General features: G+C 36.8%; 1 protein-coding gene and 1 long non-coding RNA gene across 2 annotated transcripts in view; both read right to left on the reverse strand.

Annotated features, from left to right (window-relative positions):
- Nucleotides 1-22,490, reverse strand: part of LOC149044635 (NFX1-type zinc finger-containing protein 1-like) — a 23,718-nt gene continuing 1,228 nt past the window's right edge. Inside the window, exons 2-26 of the mRNA XM_089207650.1 lie at nt 21,703-21,795; nt 20,874-21,089; nt 20,016-20,287; nt 19,423-19,603; nt 15,443-15,553; nt 14,813-14,914; nt 13,938-14,023; nt 13,383-13,460; nt 12,381-12,643; nt 12,203-12,295; nt 11,405-11,545; nt 10,821-10,961; nt 10,025-10,166; nt 9,590-9,683; nt 8,976-9,208; nt 8,367-8,515; nt 7,363-7,474; nt 6,516-6,820; nt 5,778-5,984; nt 5,270-5,356; nt 4,102-4,275; nt 3,237-3,308; nt 2,813-2,855; nt 2,071-2,154; nt 1-1,599 (exon numbers count right to left, since the gene is read on the reverse strand). Coding sequence (XP_089063776.1) covers nt 584-1,599; nt 2,071-2,154; nt 2,813-2,855; nt 3,237-3,308; nt 4,102-4,275; nt 5,270-5,356; nt 5,778-5,984; nt 6,516-6,820; nt 7,363-7,474; nt 8,367-8,515; nt 8,976-9,208; nt 9,590-9,683; nt 10,025-10,166; nt 10,821-10,961; nt 11,405-11,545; nt 12,203-12,295; nt 12,381-12,643; nt 13,383-13,460; nt 13,938-14,023; nt 14,813-14,914; nt 15,443-15,553; nt 19,423-19,603; nt 20,016-20,287; nt 20,874-21,089; nt 21,703-21,795 — 4,495 coding nt within the window. The 3' untranslated portion in view covers nt 1-583. The remainder of the gene's footprint in view (nt 1,600-2,070; nt 2,155-2,812; nt 2,856-3,236; nt 3,309-4,101; nt 4,276-5,269; nt 5,357-5,777; nt 5,985-6,515; nt 6,821-7,362; nt 7,475-8,366; nt 8,516-8,975; nt 9,209-9,589; nt 9,684-10,024; nt 10,167-10,820; nt 10,962-11,404; nt 11,546-12,202; nt 12,296-12,380; nt 12,644-13,382; nt 13,461-13,937; nt 14,024-14,812; nt 14,915-15,442; nt 15,554-19,422; nt 19,604-20,015; nt 20,288-20,873; nt 21,090-21,702; nt 21,796-22,490) is intronic.
- Nucleotides 16,013-19,387, reverse strand: LOC149044636 (uncharacterized). The gene is made up of 3 exons (XR_016186986.1): nt 19,373-19,387; nt 16,980-17,148; nt 16,013-16,511 (listed from the first exon to the last, which is right to left on the reverse strand). It is a non-coding gene; the product is annotated as an uncharacterized LOC149044636 (long non-coding RNA).

Raw genomic sequence — 22,490 nt, forward strand, 5'->3', positions numbered from 1 at the left:
TTTGTGTAAACGATTTGTATTTAATTTATTTACACTAAAAATGATACTGGACAATTCTTTCACAATTTCACGAATATCACTCAGTGTAAAGGATTAATTACGTGAGCCTTCATACTACCACTGAAGTATCACGTTTTTTAAAAAAAAAAAACGAACGCACCCGTTCTAAACAACTCTACCGTTCTTATTTCAAAAAACGTAATGGAAATTTTGGAGTCTGCATAAGAAACAGCACAATCCATAAAATGACAAGATGTTGTCCTCTAACGTGGTTTAAAGAGGAGCAATATCTATTATAGCTCGCTCACTATGTCCCAATCAGTGGAAAACAGTAGTTTACATGAGCAAACTGCAATTGAGATTCAAACTAAAACTCACCAGGAGAAAAACTCCGTAGAAATTGCTTCATTCATACAATAGAAAAAATTAAAAGTTTTACACGTATTACATACTAAGAATGCTAGGGCCGAATTGAAGTTGAGTACAACTTGATGTCTTCTATGGGTGCACTATACGCTAGCTTTTTTTCTAAAACCGTTCCTTTCAATCATTATCCAAGGTAGCTCCGTAACTGGTCCTCTCTTTAGTCTGTAGGATGCCCCTTGACGCCAACCTCCAGCCCAGTCTCTTCAAAAGGCCCTTTCCCTGCGGCCATGGTCTCTTGAGTCGGTAAAGCTTCCTCCGGGCTATCTTTGCTTTCTGTCTCACACCTGGCGCTTGCTTTGAGCGGCTTTTCCTCAGAGCACTCGTCATCTTTGAGAAGTTCCGAGTCTTCGCCTTCTTCTTTCGCTTTATTAGGCCTCTGGGTTTCCTGGACAATGTGTTCAGGGCTCTGGTCTTTTGTTTCCTCACCAGATTGGTTTATCGTTTCTTGATAAACATGCCTGACAGGGTGACCCCTTGACTCGTCCTCCTTCTTTGGAGTTTCTTCACTTTCCTCCACAGCTGTTTCTTCCGAACGTTTCTCGTCTGCTAACTCTTGGATCGGCTTTTCTTTCATGATCTCCTCTTTGCTTGAACCAGGAGATAATTTTTCTGCTTCGGGTGACTCTTGCGTAGGTCTTCTCGCCTCTTTACCTGACGAATCAGAGATGGCGTTCTTTGATTCTTGTACCGGCCTTTCCTTCATGTTTTCAAACTCGAACGATTCGGGAGATTTTTGCACCTCTGGCGTTTCTTGCGTAGGTTTCCTAGCATCCTTATCAGACGGCAAGGATTCATCGCCAGAAACGGGAGGATTGATTGTGCTTTTTATAGGAAAACCTGATTCTTGTTCCGGTCTTTCTTTCATTTTTTCCATCTCACTTAGGGAAGCATGCTCTGCAGCAGGTGCCTCTTGGATGGGCAATCTTGCATCTTTATCAGACTCCACCCCTGGTACCTCATTTGGCCTGGAATCAACGACTACCGACTCATTCTTTTCAATTCCTTGTAGCGGCACACAGTTTGAATCAGCACCCATGTCACTTCTTTCCATACACAGTGGTGAAAACCCTGGCGAAGGTGAGGGCGACTTTGGATCATGAACTGGGGTTTTGCCAGACGGTGGAAGTGGTATTTCTAAAGGCCGTGGGGTTGCTGTCCCTGGAGGCGAATTCCCTAGAAACAAAAAAAAAAGAAAAAATTGTGACGTTACTTAAAAGCAGCGAATGAGTATACTGATACTCATTCGCCCTCGCGTCTGTTTTGCCCCATTTAAAACTTCAACGTTGTAAGTCTTAACCTATTAACTCCCAAGATCTCACTAGTAATTCTCCTTACCATACAGTTCTTGTGATGTTAGTTTGGATAAACTTATAATCCCCTACTTGATATTTTTCTTTATTCCCCTCACTTGTCTGCTTGATATTGTATTGATATTGTAAGGAGAAATTCTGTCTTGGTCACTCATAGGAGTTAAAGGGTTAAATTACTGAAGACGAGTTAATCTTATATTGTACTCAATTGGATAAAATTTTTCCAGAGAAATTGGTTTTATACTCTTAACACCTGTTTGTGGTACAATAAAATAACATTCTATGTAGAAGTTACAAATTAATCAGCTCTGAGAGTTGAAGGTTTAACACTAACCTCGACCAACATTCATTGTGTTCACGGAGCTGTCTCCTCCCCCCAAAAAGACATTTTCAGCGTGATGGATAGTTATGTTGCCGCCTGCACAATAAAAAGCAAGAGAGGTTACATCCAAAAGCAAAGGTATCATTCATAAGCCGAAGTTATGTTTTGTTTTAATCCAGTTCAATACGTTTTATGACCTTATTCATTTAATCAAAATCATGAATAGTTTGTTCGTTGGACGAGTATAAATAAGAGAGAGAAAACAAATTTTAGAGGGCAAAATGCAAAACAAATGGAGGGGTGTCTGTCGGGATGTCTGCCCCGTCGGGATGTCTGCCCCCGTTGGGTTCAATTGGCAACTTTCGAACAAACCGCACGCGCTTGTCGTACTTAATTCTTTACTGAGCCACCATGGTCTATATCTCTATCACGGTAGTGTACGTAACATGAAATATGCAGTTGCATTTCGCTGCAAAGTTTTCGTCCCTGGTAGTCGCGAGTTTCTATTTCTAAACTTTCCGAGAGTCAGATTGGCGAAAATAATTGTCACCAGCCCGCCCGAGTCTTCTCTTTTATCAATCAAACCCCTTGTTCGGCGCCTACTAAAACTTGAGTGTTTTGACTTTGTCTGTCTTCATTTTCCAAAACTTCCGCGCGCATGCATACCTCGATATACACACGCTAAGCATGAACCAATTCTTAAAGTAGTAAAATAGTATCGTGAAGTCATATAATGCAGTGGTTCCCTTCTTACCTCTCTCTCTACTTGGAAGGCTTCCTTGATACCCATCTCCTCTCTAGTTCAGTTAAGTACAAATAAATGGCGGTTATTTTAGGGCCGTCATGACATTGAAATACAACAAAAACTTAAATATATTTGTTTTTCAGGACTCACAGTTACAAATAGAACAAGAAAAGACAAGGATTGTAAGGGTGGCGAAAGTTGTATAAGTCGAGGCCAGCACTTTTAGCAAAAGATAAGTTTTCCATAAAAAAAAAATAAAATGCTAATGAGAGCATTACCCGGTCCTTGTGCAAGGGGGAAATTTTTCTATCTTTGTTAATATGACGAAAAACAATAAGTTGTTTTTCACGCAAGTTTTAATGACAAAATTAGAAAAGAAGGGAATAATCAAATGCATATACATCTAGTAAAATCAACAAGTCACTATACTTACAACATCGTCACCTGAGCAAAATGGAAAAACTCGACCCAAACATTGCTTCTTTCGCATAGATTCACTGACAACCTATAAAATGACAGAAAACTAAATTAAACTCGCCCGTCTGTAATTAGCAAATCTATCTTCTACATCGTGTAAGGAAACCAGGTTTGATAAGCTTCTAGCTTCTGCTGGGTTTCCTCGCCACACTATTTATAAATGACCCTAAATCATAATTTTATCTGGATTAAGTATAGATTGTTGTATATTGATATTATTATAGTTATTATTTTTGATTGTTGTATACAATTGTAATTTATTTTTGTATGTGTGTGTGTGTGTAAGTGGCAAATAAATAATAATAATAATAAATAAATGACAAGAACTCTTCAGAACAACGACTTCTTTTTTTTTTTGCAAATTTTTATATTCTACGTGGTGCTTAAAATATCAACGCTTCTAACAATAACAAAATAAAACTCACGTATAATTTCGCAACATTATCTGCAGTACCACTCAACTGATAGTGTCAACTTAGAAACTGCTCCTAACACTTTGAACCGACAGCGTGCTAATAGACTTACTGGCATTTTCTTTCCCTCACTAAAGAACTAATTTTTCTTTTAGTTTCATTAAGTTTAAAGGAATAAATATAATATTTCCTAATTCAGTGGTCTCCAGAGAGATTTATGATAGACTTAAAACGAAATAGCTTGCTTCCCTTAAACTTAAGTTCGACTTCATCTCTAAAGCTTAATTAGTAGAATGTTTAGCAACTTGTCTCAAAGGAAGAGCTCGCATAGAATACCATCATTATTTTAATTAACGTTAAAGTTATTATACTATACTCTTTTCCCAAATGGCAGCAGAAAACTCCTACCTTCCATCCTCTTTTAGATAACGTTGCCAGGTGTGCGTGATTACCAAACAAGTAAAGACCACAGCGAGCTCGAGAAATTGCCACACACAAACGATTCATTGACGATAGATATCCAATCGTGGATTTGTTGTTACTTCGGACCAAAGATATGAGAATTATATCATTCTCTTGCCCCTGGCCAGTAAGAAAAAAGTGAACAGTTTAATGGACTCGCTAAAAATCGCCTGTTATTATTTGTGTTGAGGGTAAGTTTTAGGAGACAGGTGGCTCAATAAGTATGGAGCTTATCCAAGTTCCATGGCATGAAGGAAAGAAAAGGATGCTTGCCTATCGCTGATTACCCCACACCAATTCATCTTTCGGAAATCAGTCCGATAGTCAGTTGGTCAGCTACCAGTCGGTCAGTCGTTAAATCAGTCAGTCAGTCAGTTAGTCGGTATGTCAGTCGGTTAGTCAGTCTGTCTGTCAATCAGTCAGTTGGTCAATCGATCAGTTTTTCAACCACTTGGTCCTTAGAATAAAGGGGGAAAGTTTCTAAAGAAACTGTAGTGGTTCGCCGGTAGGAGAGTATGACAAGATCATTTGGTTTTATCAACTGAGTTGATAATGTAAATTGGCCACCGTAAAGAGTTTAAAAGCAGACGTTTCGAGTGTTAGCCCCTTGTCAGAGCGAAACAGTTGGTTAGTCGGTCAGTCAGTCACTGGCAGTCAGTCAGTTGGTCAGCCGGTCCGGCAGTCATCAAGTCTGTCAATCGATCGGTCGGTAAATAAGTTGATCTGTCAGTCAGTGGGTCAGTAAGTCAGTGGTCGGTCAGTGAGCCAGTCAGTCAGTATTTAACTCAATGAAACCATCAATCAAATGAATAAAGGGGGTAACTTTCTTAAGAAACAGTGGTGTTGCGTTGGTGGGAGAGTATAACAGGGTAATTTGATATTATCAATTGAGTCGATAACGTAAATTGGCCACACTAAAGAGTTTAAAAGCTGACGTTTCGAGCGTTCGCTCTGACGAAGGGCTAACGCTCGAAACGTCAGCTTTTAAACTCTTTGTGGCGGCCAATTTACGTTATCAACTCAGTTGCTAAGACTGAGACAGAGAAATTAGCATAATCACTTGTTTTCGATAACTATTCAAGATCACTAAGTTTTCAGCGTCCAGTTTGCTTACCTGGAAACTATCGATTGTGGTAACCTTGATATCTGACAGTGGGGCGAATTTATCTGCCTGTTCGAAATGCTTCTTTATTTCGGTGACCTGAAGCGTCAACAGAAACGAATCAGTTTAAAAATTTTCGATTTTGACAGTGGGGCTGATTCTCTATTAGACGGCACATCAATAAGGTAATCATTGAGTATATAATGATATATTCCTCTTTTTCAGAAAAGTTTATCTTGGTGGAAATTGTGTCGGAGTTACACTTTGAAGGAGTCACAGGACATTTTCACTACCCAATGGATAAATTGAGTTTGCTTTTCCCTCCAAAATAGAGACTTCTCTTTGACGACCTCAATGGGTGAGCTGTCAGAAAACATTTCTGTTAGGAAGAAGCCTACCTTAAACAGTACCTCTATAAAAGACGTCTCTTACCCAACACATCCCTCTAAGGTTGATGGGAACTCAGTGAACGAGTTAAAAGAACAACAATTAAAGTACAAAATCAAAATTATTGACTGACCTGTCCTCGATATGAACAAAGAACTGTAATCTTTGATGGTGGGACTCCCCCCTTCTCACAAAATGTTTTTGCAACTTCTGTAATTTTTCTAGCCTCTGTAATATTTCTCTTGCTGTGAGAATTCTTCGATTCATCTTCCCAGTCCGTATGAGTCCAGAAATACATGCTCGACTCGACACAAGGTGGTAAAACGTTTCTTTGTACAAGCTAAAAACGAAGACATATAAGAAGAAGATTCACAACAAATGTAAACATTTCGTGACTTACAATGGTCCAGAACTACGTAGCCTGTATAGCTAGGACTCGATTGACATTGTGATTGACACGACCGCGCGAGTGATTGGCACGCGAGAGCGAGACTTCACGCGCACATCACGACAGAAGTTCTCTTTTATTTTTTTTAACTCTCGCTTTATTTTTCATCGTAAATAAGTGAAGAAAATTTTGTGTTTTATTTAGAGAACACCCTCCACCTGATAAGTTTCTTTTTCGCATCACCTGATTGGGTAATTTTATAGTATATAGTTCCGTCAGCAGATTATTTTAAGAGGCCATTTAAAAATTTTAAGAAGTATGCAGTCGAAACGTCGCGATCTACATCACACGTGAACACATCGTGAGACAAACGAAAAACTTAGCTTTTATTATTATTCACCACGATGAATAACCACAACCTTTTCTTCGAAAATATTTAAAAACTGTTCCAAATTCCCAGGAGTGAACAAATCAGATCGTTACCTCGTGTTTGGTCTGCAGATCGTCATAAATCTTAAGTTCTCGAAGCAAGTCGACAATTTCATCTCTCATTCTGCACTGAAATCCAAGCTGTATGTATGGCAGCTTGCAGTTGATAAGCCTCTCGAATAGGGAGAGATCAAGATGATGATGTTTTTTGAGTCGGTTGAAATGTACCACTGGCCTTAATTGTTTATGATCACCGATCATAATGAGGTGTTGCACAGAGGGTGGAATGACAGCTACAAGCTGTGCTTCGAGGATTTCGGCAGCTTCCTCCACTATCATGACAGACGGTTTAATGTCAGCTGTGTATAAAATTGTAAGTGATAAGATGTTAGATACAGCGCGCCTCTGTAATTTTCTGTTAGTGCCCGCGCAACCCTAACGTACGGTCCCGTCATGCAAGAGGCGCTTGGAGAGAGTTTGGCATGACGAGCCATAGCGACGGCTACGAGAGGAAAGAGGACAGAAATAACAAACGAAAAAGTAAAAAATGGATGAACAATTGAAAGAAAGAAAGGCATGCAGGAAGGTGGGGAGGGAGTATGTAAAGGAGGAATGAAGTGACAAAGAAGTCTATTTCGAGGATGCGCGAGTTTATGGCCAAAGTGTTGCTTTCCGTGACAGATCCAATCAACTTTATTTATTTGCTGTTGATCCCTGTTAAAGAACCAATCAAGATTTATACATGACAAAAAAAGGCAATAACAAAACAAAGAAATCAACCACCTGCGAGCGATCATAAAGCGCCGATCAGATCCACGAGGCTTTTTTCACAAAAGAAAGCCCATCCAAATTCATGGATTTTAATCGAGCTAAGATAAACAGCAGTGATAACAGTCCTCACCCAACAAATTCGCCCTCATAGTCGCTCCAGTCACTGTCATTCCAATAACGTGACATTTTTTCATCACTTCAATGTCACGTTGATTTTTCAGCTCTTTGAGTTGCTGATGTATCTGTTAGGTAACAAGAAAAATCTTTTTATTATCTACCATGCACCTATGTGTAAAGACCCGCTGAAACGGTCTTGATAGTTGATGATAGTTTCAACTATGACGCAAGTTTGAATAAGAACTATCATGCAGTATCAGCGACTATCATCAACTATCATGTAGTTTGGATATGTTCAAATTCGAAGTGATAACTGGTGATGGTTTTTGTCGTTTGAACGTGGACATGATAGTGAATGATAGTCTTTCGGTCAACAGTTTCGCCGAAAACGGGTGCAAATTGAAATGAAAAATGGTAAGATGACTAAAGAAGCCACCAACATTTCGTCTCGTAGTTCATTCTCATTTCCTCCTGGTAGGCTTCAGTATCTTCACCTCGCAACTTCTTGACCAAATATTTCAAATGTCATCGAAATTGCTGACCTCACCGTGCCCCATATTTGTTTACAACTTCGCGATCTCATGCATGATTTTGTCAACTATCATTAACCATCATGAACCATTTGAACGTTAACATGATAGTCAATAAAAGTTGAAATTATCGACTATCATCAACTACCATGAACCATTTGAACGTTAACATAATAGTAGTTCAAACAAGGGGGGGGGGGGAGAGGGGGGCGGGGGATTTTGAGGAAACGTAGTGGGGATGAGTCGTCGCCACCAAAGTATATAGAGGGACTGTGGAGAATTTACTGCTAATTGACTGCAAATGGCAGGGGATCTTAAGAATATTAAAGAGCCTTATAAGAGGTTATGTAGGTTTTCTCGTGACACAACCAAAATCCTTCAACACCCTCCCCCCTCCCAACTCCACAAAAAATGACTCATCTTTTACCTCTGTGTACAAGCTGCTCACTTCAGGGAACTCAGAACAAAAAATAACTCATCTTTTTACCTCTGTGTACAACCTGCTCGCTTCATGGAACTCAAAACAGGCTTTCGTGTAGAACTTGCTTTGCAAAACATACACAAGCTGGACTCTTTCCTCTTTCTTAAGATCCCACACTTTGACGTCATCCAAGAGATTTCTATAAGGTATCACCTCTAATTAAAAAAAAGGGTAAAATTCACTTTTACTTGTTTGGCTACTAAATGCTTCTTGTCTTAAATATGAGGCAATAACTGCCGCAGTTTGATCATAGCTTCGTATTCAAAGGTTAGATTGCGCTATCTATTTCCACATCAATTTGATTTGTTTTCATGTATGTAACAACAATATAATAATCCTGTCAAATAGCATTATCCACATCTGACTTGGTCGTGACGTTCCGTTGATACAACGAACAAGGACTTTCAACATCTGAAAGTTCTTAAACGGGAGCTATGTTTTTATTTGTTTGTTTGTTTGTCTTTATCATTCTGTAGGAAGAATATGCCTCTCTCTGCGATAGCAAATGTATTGCTTACTTCGAAACTGATACTAAAAACGTTGGAAACAGAATTACAAAGGTATCGCAACATTCTCTCAATATCCGGGTTTTAAAACATAACAGAAGCAATTTACTTGTTTCATTGACACAAACTAGCTTGCGCTCCCATGTTCCATAATGCGAATCTCTCCTTTCCTGGTCTTCATTGGCAACATCTTGGGCGATTGTTTCGTCTTCTTCATCGCAGATGTCCTTATCCAAAGCAAGAAGACGCTCCTTTTCCTCCACTGAAGGATCTCTAGCGTCGCTTGGATTCTCCTGCTCTGGATCTTCTTTACTTTTTTGCTTTGCACGAACAGCTGCTACTCTAGAGTCGTAGGAAAAATGAAAAACGCATCTGTGTTTTTAGTGGAACAATTCCTCAAAGCCAACAAGTGTTGACCTACTGCACCGTAATGTGTCTCGCGCGTGCTTACATCAGACAACGACCGAAAGCCTGAGCATACGGACATCCAATTTACTTTCCATGTGAGGAATGCGGATAAAAACTAAGGTTCAAAGATTTCAGTCGGCATACTTGTGATGATTTGTCCGACGTAAGGTTTTTTTTTACTGCAAGTAATCGTAAACGCAACAGATATATATGATTCTGTCAATCCCATGTAGCAAGGAAATTCTAAGAAAAGAGAAAACTTGCTGCGAACGGCCGTAATCCGGCCCGGAGCTTGTGGTTATCATATACACTTACTTGCTCTTTCGTTTAGACTCCTGTTCTTCACAAACAAACTTATCGAACTCTTCTTGGGCAGGCAACCACTCCTGCAGTGCATTTTTCACAAGTTCTGGATTAAAAAAAAAGTTTTAAACAAATTATCACGAACAGATCTACGGTGGCGGTCTCGCTAATAAGGTGCAACCACACCCTCAGTTGGCTGCTAGGGTTTGAGTGAATTGTAAAAAATTAACCACTTCGAAAAGTGTTTTCAGAGAAGTCCGTTTCCAGTGGAGAATCTGTGCGGTTAGGTGCAGAAGTTAGGCGTCATCGTAGGAATAACGTTTTGTGTTTATTAATCCAGCGTGGTGAAGACGGGGCCTAGAACAATCAAGTCATGGTTTTTATGTGAGAGAGTTAACAAGGCAAATTTACTTTTGTTGGCTAAGAATTAAATTTAGGGTTGAGTACCTAAAAGTCGAGCATTGCTCCTAAGGCCACCACGATCAGCTCCTTCGGTCACCTTCTTCAGAAAAATTTCCACTTCTTTTTCATCAACTGGCTCACGTTTGTTGTCCCGAAGAAGGGACCTAATCTGGTCTTCCGACGCTTCCTTGCAAAAACAATGGAATCGAATGTACATCAGATTTGATGATAAACTGAACTACAAAAGCCTTTTGATTGGTTCTCACCGATGATCAATTGGAGAACAGACGCATATCGGACGTCACCTTTAACAACATGTTGCTTCTTAACTATACAAAACAAACAGATCCCATGATGCCGTCCTCCCTGATAGCAATAGATCACTGAAGACATCAAAATGTGGTGAGAACATAAGTGACACACTGCGCCTGGTGCCTTTTTTTCTTTTTTTTGTCCTTACCACATTTAGAGGTCATCAGTGTTCTATCACTAAACAGACGGACGGCACTGAACATGGAATCTATTCGTTGATTTGATAATGAAGGAATCATTTTGAGGAATTACACAATTTTTCTAAATACCTAAAAAAAAAAAAAAAAAAAAAACCAAACAAACAAACAAACAAACAAACAAAAAACTATATATATATATAGCCGTAGGCTCTGGCCGAGTTTTTAACAACAGCTGTTTTAAACTCTATGCTATTAGCCATTTTGATTTGACGCCAGGTTTTAAAGTCAAGCACTCTAAATTCTGAACCACGATAGTATGATACGGTAACTCTATTTTCAAACTAAAAAGTATATTAATATCACCCAGATAATGTCAGGTAGTTACATACTTCCAAGAACATCCCTGCATTGAAATTACTGGAAAATGTTAACTTCTTGCAGGCACTTCTAACTCGAGGCTGCAGAGCCCAAAGTTTTCCAGTCAGGCTTCTTTTCCGTTCATACAATCCCTGAGGCCACTTTCGCCCAACCTAAATAAACAAACAAACAAATAAAAAATTAAAAAAGTAAATAAACCATTGCAGCGGCGTACCGTTATACCGTTGTTTTTTTCCTGAATATTCCGAACCTTTGCTGCTTCCCCGTGTATGGACTTTGGTTGGTGCTTAATTGTAATTTTATCCGAAAGCGTACTCTAGATACGCGGGAATACTTCAGTATGTGAACGCTCCACCAAGATGTGTACAACCAATCAGATGCCGCAAAACTAACCTGACACTGCTCGAATCAATTTCATTTCCACGCGCTTGTAGCTGATCACGTGTACTTGATTAAGATTCTTATTGGTTCATGCAGTGTTTAGTTTATTGCGATTAACCACCTCGTTTGCTTTCTTACTTAGTGGAAAATCTTCAAAATATCTTTTACAAACACTGTCACAATATCATTTGACGTAGTTGATTTACAGACAAACCTCTCTTAGCAAGAGTCTCTTCAATTTCTCGTCAGCATCTTCAGGCAAGTTTCCAACACGAACAATCTTCTCATCCGGGGATGAATTTTTGGCGAGAGCTTCCAAGAAATTGTTCAAGGCGTGATTCTTATAGGTCACAACCTGTGAACCAGGATATCAAGAATAAGACAGCACTAATGATAAAAACCTCAAAAAAAGGAAACAATGTGAAGCCACACAAAAATAGAGTAAATAGTGTCAAGGCTCTGTTCAAGTGTACTCGACACTTTCTTAAATTATCCTTAGTAGAAAGAGGTGAGTGGTTCTATAAAAGCATCACAAAGCTGTCCCTGTTTCTGAGCACTCAGGAATAAATCATGGATTGTTATTATTATTGTAGATTCTTTGAAGCGTGAAGGTAACCTCAATAAAATAATTTGAGCTGACCTTGTTAACCCCTTCACTACTTAATTCTGATTGTAAATTCCCCCTATAGATGCTACAGTTTTTCCTGTAGATTAGTAACAAGAATTTGCCGTTAGATCAAGATAACAACTTCTATCTGGTAACTTTGAGTATTCTCTTTACCTGGATAATGAATGAATATTATTGGGAGAAGTTACATGTTAATCACTTCTGGGAGTTAAAGAGTTAAGGAAACTTTTGGCAAAATTCCACTTCAATTTGAATCCTCAAAAACTCTGATCTGTGAGTCTGCAGGGGCAAAGCTCCTATTCCCTAGCAAGTTTGTTATGCAGACTGCAAGTACTTAACCACGCACTTATGACATAAAGACTGCTGGAGAGAGGGTTATTTTACCAGAATAGGTCCATGGCTTTGTGGCACCTGCATGGACAAAAGAAGGCGCACTATGGCCTCACCCACGAACGACTTTCCAGTTCCTGGAGGACCCTGTGGAAGAAAGGAATAGCAAGGATTTTTTATATGACCAAATAATTCAATCTGGATATTGGACGGATACAAGTTAAAACATTACCTGAATCAGCACGAGCTTGTTTTTTAGTGCCAGTTCCACTGCTGCAAGCTGTGTTGGATCTAGTTTGGAATTGAAGTTGCTGTTCATCCGCATTCTCTCGAGATCTTCCAGAGGCGAGGAAGAGGGCTGCTTTTCCTGACCTCTCAGAGACTCCTTATGAAAGATTATCTCCCAATCTGGGCGACTTTTTATGTCAGCTAAGTATTCAGCTGGCTCAAAGTTTGGTTTTGTGTCAACCAAGAATTCTTTAAATGGAACATGCTCTAAAGAAAAAATGGACAAACTAGTTCGTATATTTCATCTTTACTAATGCTACTATCTGACTATCAAATGCTTGTTCCTTAACAGTATGTCACTTATACGACAGCTAATTCTTAAATTTGAATTTGTTGTAAAGAGTATGCTAGGAACTTTAAAGAAAGTAAACAATGGGTGCAAAACATTGCTGCATTGTCCATTTTAATCCAATTAAGATCTAGGGTTGATGATAGGAAGAATAGTAAGGAGGCTTTAATAAGACTAGTAAGGAAGCTTTAATAAGACTAGTAAGGAGGCTTTAATAAGACTAGTAAGGAAGCTTTTAGGAAAGAAAAAAAAGTGTGAGCCATTTGATAATCTAATAGCTATTTCTCTGGGAATCAAAAATAGTTCTTCTGTTGCAGAAAAATCGGTTACATAAAAATATACATGTGCATTTACGTAGCCATTGAACAATAAAACTAAAAAAATTCATGCTTGAACAGAATTCCAACCTATAAATGCCTTTCAAAATCAGTTCAGTACTCTTACCAGTGAGCTGGGCTATCAAGCAATCTGAGAAAATGTAGCTGACTGTTTAAATGTGACTTTTTACTAACTCTGTTATGGATGCATGGTTTTATTGAAGGGAATATCATGAGAATCATTTAATAAAATGTCATCAAATAGAGAGAGGATCTTTATTCTAAAATCCAAATGTATAATTTCCTTTATCTCATTTAAATCAACATCATTGTCTATAACCTTTGCGTTGCAGTACTTCCATGGCTGAAGCATATGCCTGATAGAATGTTTGGCTCTGTGCCATGTATGCTCCATCATCTGAAGATCAATAGAAGGCTTGAATGAAACATTAACCATTTGACCTGGCCTACTCATCCCCTGCTTCAGCTCATTTAGCAATGCGCTCTCAATTGTCCCAATGAGTCTGAATCTATCCAAGGATTCCCAACCTCAAGTTTGCAAGTTTCATTATTCCAATAATAAATTAAAAACTGTGAAATACACATACAGCCTCTCATGATAGCATCAGGTTTCTTGCTATTATGATTTCTACTCAGACCCATCAGAACTTAAAAGCAATTTGCACTCAAAATCCATGTTCCAAATTCTAAATTCAAGATTTCTCAAATGAACCAAATTAAATCAATACAATGTCACACAACATTTCAATAAGTAACTATGAGAGCTGTTGTATTTGAAAAAACAGGCCTTTAATTTTTAAAACTAATAAACTAAATGTTTTATTCCCTTGACAAAGTTTAATGAACGATTGGTTAGAACAGCCTACAAACTTACTTTTGTTTGTAACCTCCTGCATCTGTGTAATAAACTCTGCTTCTGAAAGGTCATTTGCTTTGTCACAAAGAGTAATCTTTACAATGCTGCATTTCAAACAACAATATAAATCAATTAACTTTACTTACAGCAGGTTAAAAATTGAAAGTACAAGTAGTCACCTGATGTGGACCTTCATGGACTACATACAACATTATTCTATTAAAATTATGTGTGAATAAATATTTATCATAATTAAAAATTGAAAGTACAAGTAGTCACCTGATGTGGACCTTCATGTACTACATACAACATTATTCTATTAAAATTATGTATAAATAATTATCATAATTAAGAAGCTTGACCCTTTGAAATGATATGTTGACCATTTGAATTTGATACTTATTTCTTAGAGCATACTCGAAATAACTTATGGAGGGAGCCTTTTTTAGACTGATTGGTATTCAATTCCAGGCAAAAGGGCTACTATATATCTTAGAGAGGTTCTCCCTAAATTTAAGTTAAGGCATGGCAATTTGAAAGTTGAGTTACATAAATTATAATCAGAATCATTAGTGTATGGCAGTAACCCAGATGAAAATTGGAAGAATAACAACATTGCATGATTATATTAAGTACAATGTTCAGTAGAAATGCAAAATCTGCATTAATATTTTAATATTTTGATACATCAGAGGCCTCTGTCGATCCATGTATATACTGTCCAAGAAGTTTTTTCCCAGTTAATTCCTAATTTATAGATGTTTAATTTTTAATGTTAAAATTCTCTTAATCTCAACAGAATTTTGTGGGATTGGAAGAATCTTAACATTTGTGTATTTTTGATTCATCATTAAGAATTCAGACTTAAAGTTAATTAAAGTAATATTAATTACCTCTGGTTAGAAATATGACCTTCCACCAAACCCCAGATCGGTTTTTGAAAAGAGCTATCCAAGGAAATACACAGCAGATCTCCATACATGAGGAAATCTTGGCTGGCAAAGATACAGTAAAATAATGTACTAAGTTATAATGATGTCGAGCTAAAAGATGAATCTTCTCAAAAACAAGTGATCCAAAAATAAACCAATTATTTTAAACTTGATACAGTGCTCCATGCTGCAACTGTTTTGGTCCCCATGGCAACTTAACTCCTTTTTGTAGTTTGAAGTTAATTTGAGAATAATTAATAATTTCATGTAAAATTACTCAAGTTCTTTCTTTTTTTAGTAAAACTTTGCCTCTTTTCCATGGCTTCCTGAGTATTATGCCTCAACATGTCACATGAATCTCTAAAACTTAATGTCAGCCAAACTGCTATTATTTCCAAGAGGAAGTTAAGTGTGGTCAGTGGTTGAGTACATTAAACAGTTAAGTTAAGCTTTGGGCCTTCAATATGCAATCCTGAAATCAAAGGATATTTGTACAGGATGGACTTAATAAATAAACTACTCAAAGCTGGTTTAGTTACATATCAAAAGAGCAACAAGATAATTACTGAACTCTTTGATACATGTACTTACTCAAGCTGTTCATCACTTTTTTCAAATGACTCTGATTTCTTGTACTTCAGTGAAAGTAACATCATAGTTGGAGAATTTTCATGATCAAGGGAAGCTCCTCTCAGGAAAACTCTGAGAATATCAAATTGATTAAACACATTGAAAACAATAATGACAAGCACAAAAGTTTTGTGCATTCATCAGTACATGTAATGTAGTTTTAGAGACTTACCCTTGCGAAATGGCTTTTGGAATTCCTAGGAATTCCTAGGAATTCCCAACCATAACAACTCTGGTTCTAAAAACCTAGAAATTCCCAGAAATTCCCAGAAATTCCCAGAAATTCCAAGTTTGTAGCCAACAGGACTTGGAATTCCTAGGAATTCCTAGGAATTCCAACTCAGAGAACCAATGACTTTCCCTGAAAAGCTGTAAATCTAAAAAATTCCTAGGAATTTCTGGGAATTTCTGGGAATTTCTGGGAATTTTGGGGAATTTTTAGGAATGTTTAAGAATTACTGGGAATTTTAAGCGAAAATTTGAGGCTAATGATATAAAATAAATACTTTAAATTAAAAAACCCAGCTAAAATTCAAGTATTCAATGAAATTTATTTAGAATCTTAATTAAGGCTTACATGTAAAATATTTTTGATTAATTATTAACATCAATGTGTGGTAACATTAGGATGGAATTTGATTTATTTTTCTTTTCTTGAAAACTTCGTACGGATTAATCCTCAATTACAGCTATTCATATCAAATAGTTCTAATCAATCATTAAATTTGGTTTGACACAAATTGTGAATAAAATCTGTTGATTCTTTTCCATAAAATACAATATCTTAAGTTATATTTGTATAGTTATATTCTTGGGAGTGAAGGGGCTAATTACAGACAAATAAAATTGATTTTTTGATTAAAATCTTGTTGTAACTGTAACAATAAATTAGAATGAAGTTATCCTAAACTGCAAACTTAGCTGCTGTTTGTACTGTTTGTATTTTTTTTTCCTGGGCTCACAATGAGTTGGCCTTGAATGAGGTTGTCAACAAGAACCTTGACCATTTTGTATCTGGATTCCTTGACATCTAAATTTGAAAAAAAATAATATATTAAGATATGTATGTTTAAAGCTCAGACCAGGCTTTTAAGATGGCTATGAGGAAAAGGGCATTCATTGGATTCTCAAATTGAGAAATCTCTGTTATATTGAGTGACTTTTATATTGGAGTTAGTACATCTCTCTCATGGATTTTACTAAAAAAGGGCTAAATACATTATTTTGTTTTTACCAAGGAGGGCTTCTTTATGTACTAAGGTTTGTTATGAATCTTGAATGTTCCCAAACGTAACTAGAGGAATCTTGAAACCTTACTGATAGGTTTATTTCATTGTAAAGCATAAGCTTAAGAAACTGCGGCATGCAAGTGACCGATTAGATTCTCAGAATTATTCTAGTTTCAGTTGCGCCGAGCGTTATGTAAGCTTAATTCAACCCGCTACATCTATTCTTTTATAAGATTTTGATCACAACGAATATCGCAATTTTTACTCACCACAAACTTTCAAGATCGTAGCTTTAGAGATGGCCACTCGACCCTTGTTTGTACCGGTCCATATGTCAACTGTTGTCCCTTCTTTTAACTCCACGGCGCCAACGACTTTCTTCTCTTTTACAACACTCACGCTATTCTCGTTTTCCCATTGAACCACAATAAAAGCTATCTTTAGAAATGTTATATTAAGCAAAACAGTTGAGAAAAGCGATCAACTGATGAAAAGTACATTCAAAGATGAGCGCCAAATGGAGTCTTCTTTGTTTCCGATCACGGGCATGACCACGTGGATCTTTTAGGACTTGTCATTGGCTAGCAAAGTGAATCCGCTGGCTTGCCGATTGCAGTGTTAAGAGAAGCGCCCAACTTTATTCTGACTTCTCCGACCGGTTCTCTACTTCTAGAAGATGGATAGCTTGGTGATATAAATAAAGATGTGAGCTCACTCTATGTAGAAATAATCGACAAGAATCGATCGTATTACAAATGCACGATTTGTGGCCGAAAGTTGTCGAGGAAACAAAGACTCGAAACTCACTTGAGTTGTGTTAATGGCAAAGGTGAGAAATAACACAAGCCAATCACAGTTTTGAATGCGACTACAAATCGTCTTTTACTCATATTTATAAAAGAAGGATACCACATTCGGAAGTGTAACAGATACATAAATGATCCCAGTGTACCAGTACCTAAATCTACAAAGCTTGACCGTAGCAAGCGTTCAGCAACACGTTCCAACACCGCCGTCTCGATTCCTCAGTCAGTCGTTTCCACTGAACTTAAAGCAGTATTGAAAACAGAGTAGAGTGCGTCTTACAAAGGAGAAACATTTGTACAAGAGACAGGAGTAGCTATATGCGATTACAGAGGTGCGTTGGAACTCTGGTCAACAAATAGTTATGCACTGCCCGAAGTATAAAACAATTTTGTTGATAGCTGACAGACAGAGAAGAACAACAAGTAAACTTATGAGCTGTTATTATTGAAGTGTGACTAGCACTTTTCATTTTTATATAAAGAAGGACTTGTAATTTGCACCAAAAATAAAAAGATGTAATATTTTTTTGGGAGATCCAGTGATTGGGACATTTAAGAAATTAAGTTATGAAAGGAAACTTGGTTGGTACTTCTCACTACTAACAAGTCTTGTTGACAAATATTTTCAGATCAGAGTTTCAAATAAAGTAAATTGAAGACGTCATATAAAAGGTGTTTTTCCTCAAAGGGTACATTGACTACCTCTGTCTTGTCTGCATGCCAAATGTTTGCAAAGTGTGTGGATGATCCACAAGTATTGGAACTCTTACAAAAATGTTTTGTAAGAATTAAAACAGCAAAACAAATTACAGCAATTAGTCATGAAAATAGAGCAAAAAACTGAAAAAAAGCAGCAACAACAATCATGAAAAAAGAAAGATTAATTAGGTGTTGAATTTGTTTGTCTAAGGCATGAAATTTCTACTAAAAGTATTGTCAACAAAAAGTCTCTGACAGCGTTTGAGGCAACTGAGCTTGACTGTTCCAAGGTTTTCTAACAAAGGCAACCAGTAATGTAGGTTAGGGAAGTAAGATAACAATATAATTATTGTTAATTATTGTGGAAGTTGGCAATTTCCATTTAACATAACTGACAGCTGGTTCATGAGAAAATCCATATTAATGTAAAGATTTACTAAAACTAAGTTTGAGTAATAAATTTCATGATCTTTAAGTTATAAACATGTACATGTATGTATATCTCTTGGTAAGTTTTGTATAGCATACCTTTTATTGAGCCAAAGTTTTAAGCCTCTGAAATTACTCTTTTTCTTAAAACCTTCACATTCAAGGTATTGAGAATTTCTTAGAATTTATGTGGACCTCAGGGTATTAAAATTGCCTCAAATTCAATTCCCAGAAATTCCCAAGAGTTCCACACTTCTTAAATTATAGGTAGTTTGTAAAGCTGAGAATTCCTAGGAATTCCTAGGGATTCCAAGTCCTCACAAAACTGGAGTCTTCCTTTCCTAGAAATTCCCAGTAATTCCAAGCTTTTTAAATCAGAGTTAATTTGCATAGTTGGGAATTTTTGAGAATTCCTAGGAATTCCCAGGAATTCCCAGAAATTCCCAGAAAAATGGGAATTCAGTTTGCAAGGGTCATTTGCATAATTGGGAATTTTTGAGAATTCCTAGGAATTCCCAGAAAACTGGGAATTCAGTTCGCAAGGGTAACTACATGTATGATAACATTATCCATAAATTATCCTAGGAAAGCATTTATGACAATGTTATTGTCAGTGATACTTTTTTCTTGTACACGGATAAGATAAATCAGATGTTGTTCAGCAGAATTTAAGGTATCAGTGTTCACAACCTGTTCACATATTCTGATGATATCAGAAAGTGCCAAACCAGCCTAAATATCATCCCATGTGAGAGTAAAACAGCAATTTGTTTTATACCTGTACATTGTCATATCTTTTGAACTGCATTTGTCTCCATTTGTAACAAAATCATGGATTCCTTTGCGTAACTTATAGAAGCATTCCTCTCTTAGAAGTCTGAAGTATGTATTTAAGTATTCCTCCTCTGATTTGTATGGTTCTTTCTCTCTTATCACTGGCAAGTCATCTGTCTTCAATCCTAAATATAAAGACTGCATGAGTATTTGTAACACAACACCATCAATAAAGCCATTGCCAGCTTTCAAAAATAATTTTAACTCCCATGAGTGACCAAGATGGAGTTTTTCCTCACAGTATCTGACTATATCAAGTATGCAAGTGATGAGAATAAAGAAAAATATAAATTAGGGAATTATCGGTAATTGTGAAGAAGAGCTCCCCAAAAAAACTCAGACTTAGAGAATATTCACTTGCTGATATATTTCTTAATCAAAACTCTGATTCTATGATTGACATCTGATTTCAATAGCTTAGATTAAGCAGTTAATAATTATTATAACACATTGTAATACACTGAATAGGAGGGGTTCATCATCAACAGATGGCCCCAATAATAATTATAAAAATAAATTCAATTTTAAAACTCTTACTGGGTTCATGAATCTCTTTCCCAACTGGTATCAAGGGAAGATCTTTCCATCGCAAAGCCTGAACTTCTTCACGGCCTTGAGGCACCTCTAAGGCAATGATGGATGACAGCTTAGTTAGGAAAACTATAGCTGCTCGTCCATTCTTTTTGGCTGTCTCTAAGTCACTGGAGTTGTCTACTAACTTATCCATAAGCACTTTAGCCAGTGGTAAAACATGTGGGCCAGCAGCTGGAATAGCAGTGACAACATGTTCCAGAATCCACTGAACCAAGCTGAAATTTGACAATTGACAACTGATTGTAAAGGAAACATGTAATATTTGAATTAATTCACGGTCAGTTAAATTAAGTGAAATTAAATCACATTTTTTAACAAAGATCAAGAAAAAAAAGGGAGCAACCCAACTCAACTACCTTCCCTTTCTAACCTCACCACCAGCTCTTTGCCAGAAAAGGCTGAAAACTCATGATAAGCATAACCTGGCATGAACAATATGGTAGCATATAACAAAATGTCTGCAGCAACAACCACCAAAAGATTTCAAAAAAAAAAAAAGCAAAAAATACCAGAGGCTAATAGATTAGCAACAATTAATAATCACCCTATTTAAAACTCCCGAGATCTAAATAGTGATTCTCTACAATCTTTGCCATTCATCACTTATCATTTTAGTTCCAAGAATTGGGTGATCAATCAAATGGCTGTAATCCCTCTAGTTGACCATTTTTTTACTTATCATCACCTGTCTTCTTGATGGTTTATGGAAATTGTGAGGAGAAGTTCATGCTTGTTCACTCCTGGAGTGAAAGGGGTAAAAGAATAAAAAGAAGTACAATTTTCAGTTATGTTTATACTTACCTCCCATCTTCAATCGTCTCATTGACAAAATCTGGAAAGACTGATTTGAAGAAAGCACTCTCCTGAAACTTTTTCACAAGATTAGTGACTGTGTGTGACATATTTCTCTGGGCACTGGAGCAAATCTTGTCAACAATGGATAAAATTTGCATAGTCATTGGTGTTGTATACAGTGCTTTGGGAAGTTCCAGGATATATTCCCATAATGCAGTACATCTAAAAATGGCATGGCACAAAATCAGTAAGTCATGTCACAAAATTGGTATAAAGTCCCTCAACAAATTAATTAAGAACTTGTGATGCTTGCTTAACTCTCTATCTCCCAAGATCTGATTGTTAATTTGAGAATTCTTGTTGCCTATTTCTGTAGGTAATAACATGATTTTGAGTGCAATTTGGTCTTAATAATTGAGTGCAAGTAAATTTTTCAAAGACAATAAATTTACTTTCAGCACCCAAACCGGCAAGTGCAATTTGTAGTCTTTACAAAAATTTACATGAGAAATAATTTTTTTACTTATCAATGATGTAAATGACAAAACATTGCATTAGAAAGGTAAGACAGACATAAATTTGCACTCATGTTACAACTTTGCATTTGTATTACATGAGAATGCAGTTAGTTTATAAGTTGTCAGTAATATGAATAATATATGAAATGAATAATGTATGGATATTGTAGGTTGAAGTTATTTTTTAATCACTTCTGGTTAAAAACCAAAGTTCTAAGGAAAGTTGGCAATAAAGCTACAATATTTTGCTTATATTAAAAGTATAAGAGCACAATTCAATAAATAAAGTTTTGCCAAGCAACTGGCAAAAAATGTACCTCACAAGTTCAGTCACTGCAGCAGTTGAGCCTTCACTTGCAATCAAAAGGTTTAAAAATGACTCAATCTCAACATGATCACGATGGTAACACCTGGCAAAAAGACAGGAGAGAGATTTTTTGAAAAGTGGGAATGCATGGGGGGGGGATTCTCTAAGATGCAGCAGGAGGGTAGTTCTTGGAAATCTTCATGGAGATATGCAGCCTTGTTCTCCAAATCCTGGCCCTACTTGAAATGAATTAACACATACCATTTTCCACATCACTTTTAAGACATAGCATCTGAAAGCCGTGCTTGATAAAAAGCATGATGATTTTGCAAGTCAAAACCATCTAGTTCTCATTTGGAGAGTAAAGAAGAAAGTTTCTGGCAATTCTTATTCCAATCCATATGCTAAGGAATTATTAATAGGATAAATTAGTGAGCCAGTGGGTAATAATGCTACACTAACATAGAAGACTACTTGTTCATTTACACCCAAATGCAATTGCTGATTTTTTATCTTGAAGAGAAGAATGCTAAAACATGGTTAGTGTCACAGTCTACTGTCCTTCTTTCCCTGGATAAACTGATGATGCTTCTCGAAGTGATCTTTCCAATAATCCAATGGAAACCAGAGGTCATTTTTTCTCAAAAAGAAGGAATTTAGTTATCTAGTAATGAAGTTTATTTTGTATCCTGTACACTATGAATCAATTTTTCCAGGAAAATAAGATATCCCATATGGTGCTGCTCATTTCACAGTGATTATTGCACAGTGACATTTCATATACTTTTAGGATGAAAT

The sequence above is a fragment of the Pocillopora damicornis genome, chromosome 5, assembly GCF_964200805.1.
Source record: "Pocillopora damicornis chromosome 5, jaPocDami1.2, whole genome shotgun sequence".
Taxonomy (NCBI): Eukaryota; Metazoa; Cnidaria; class Anthozoa; order Scleractinia; family Pocilloporidae; genus Pocillopora; species Pocillopora damicornis.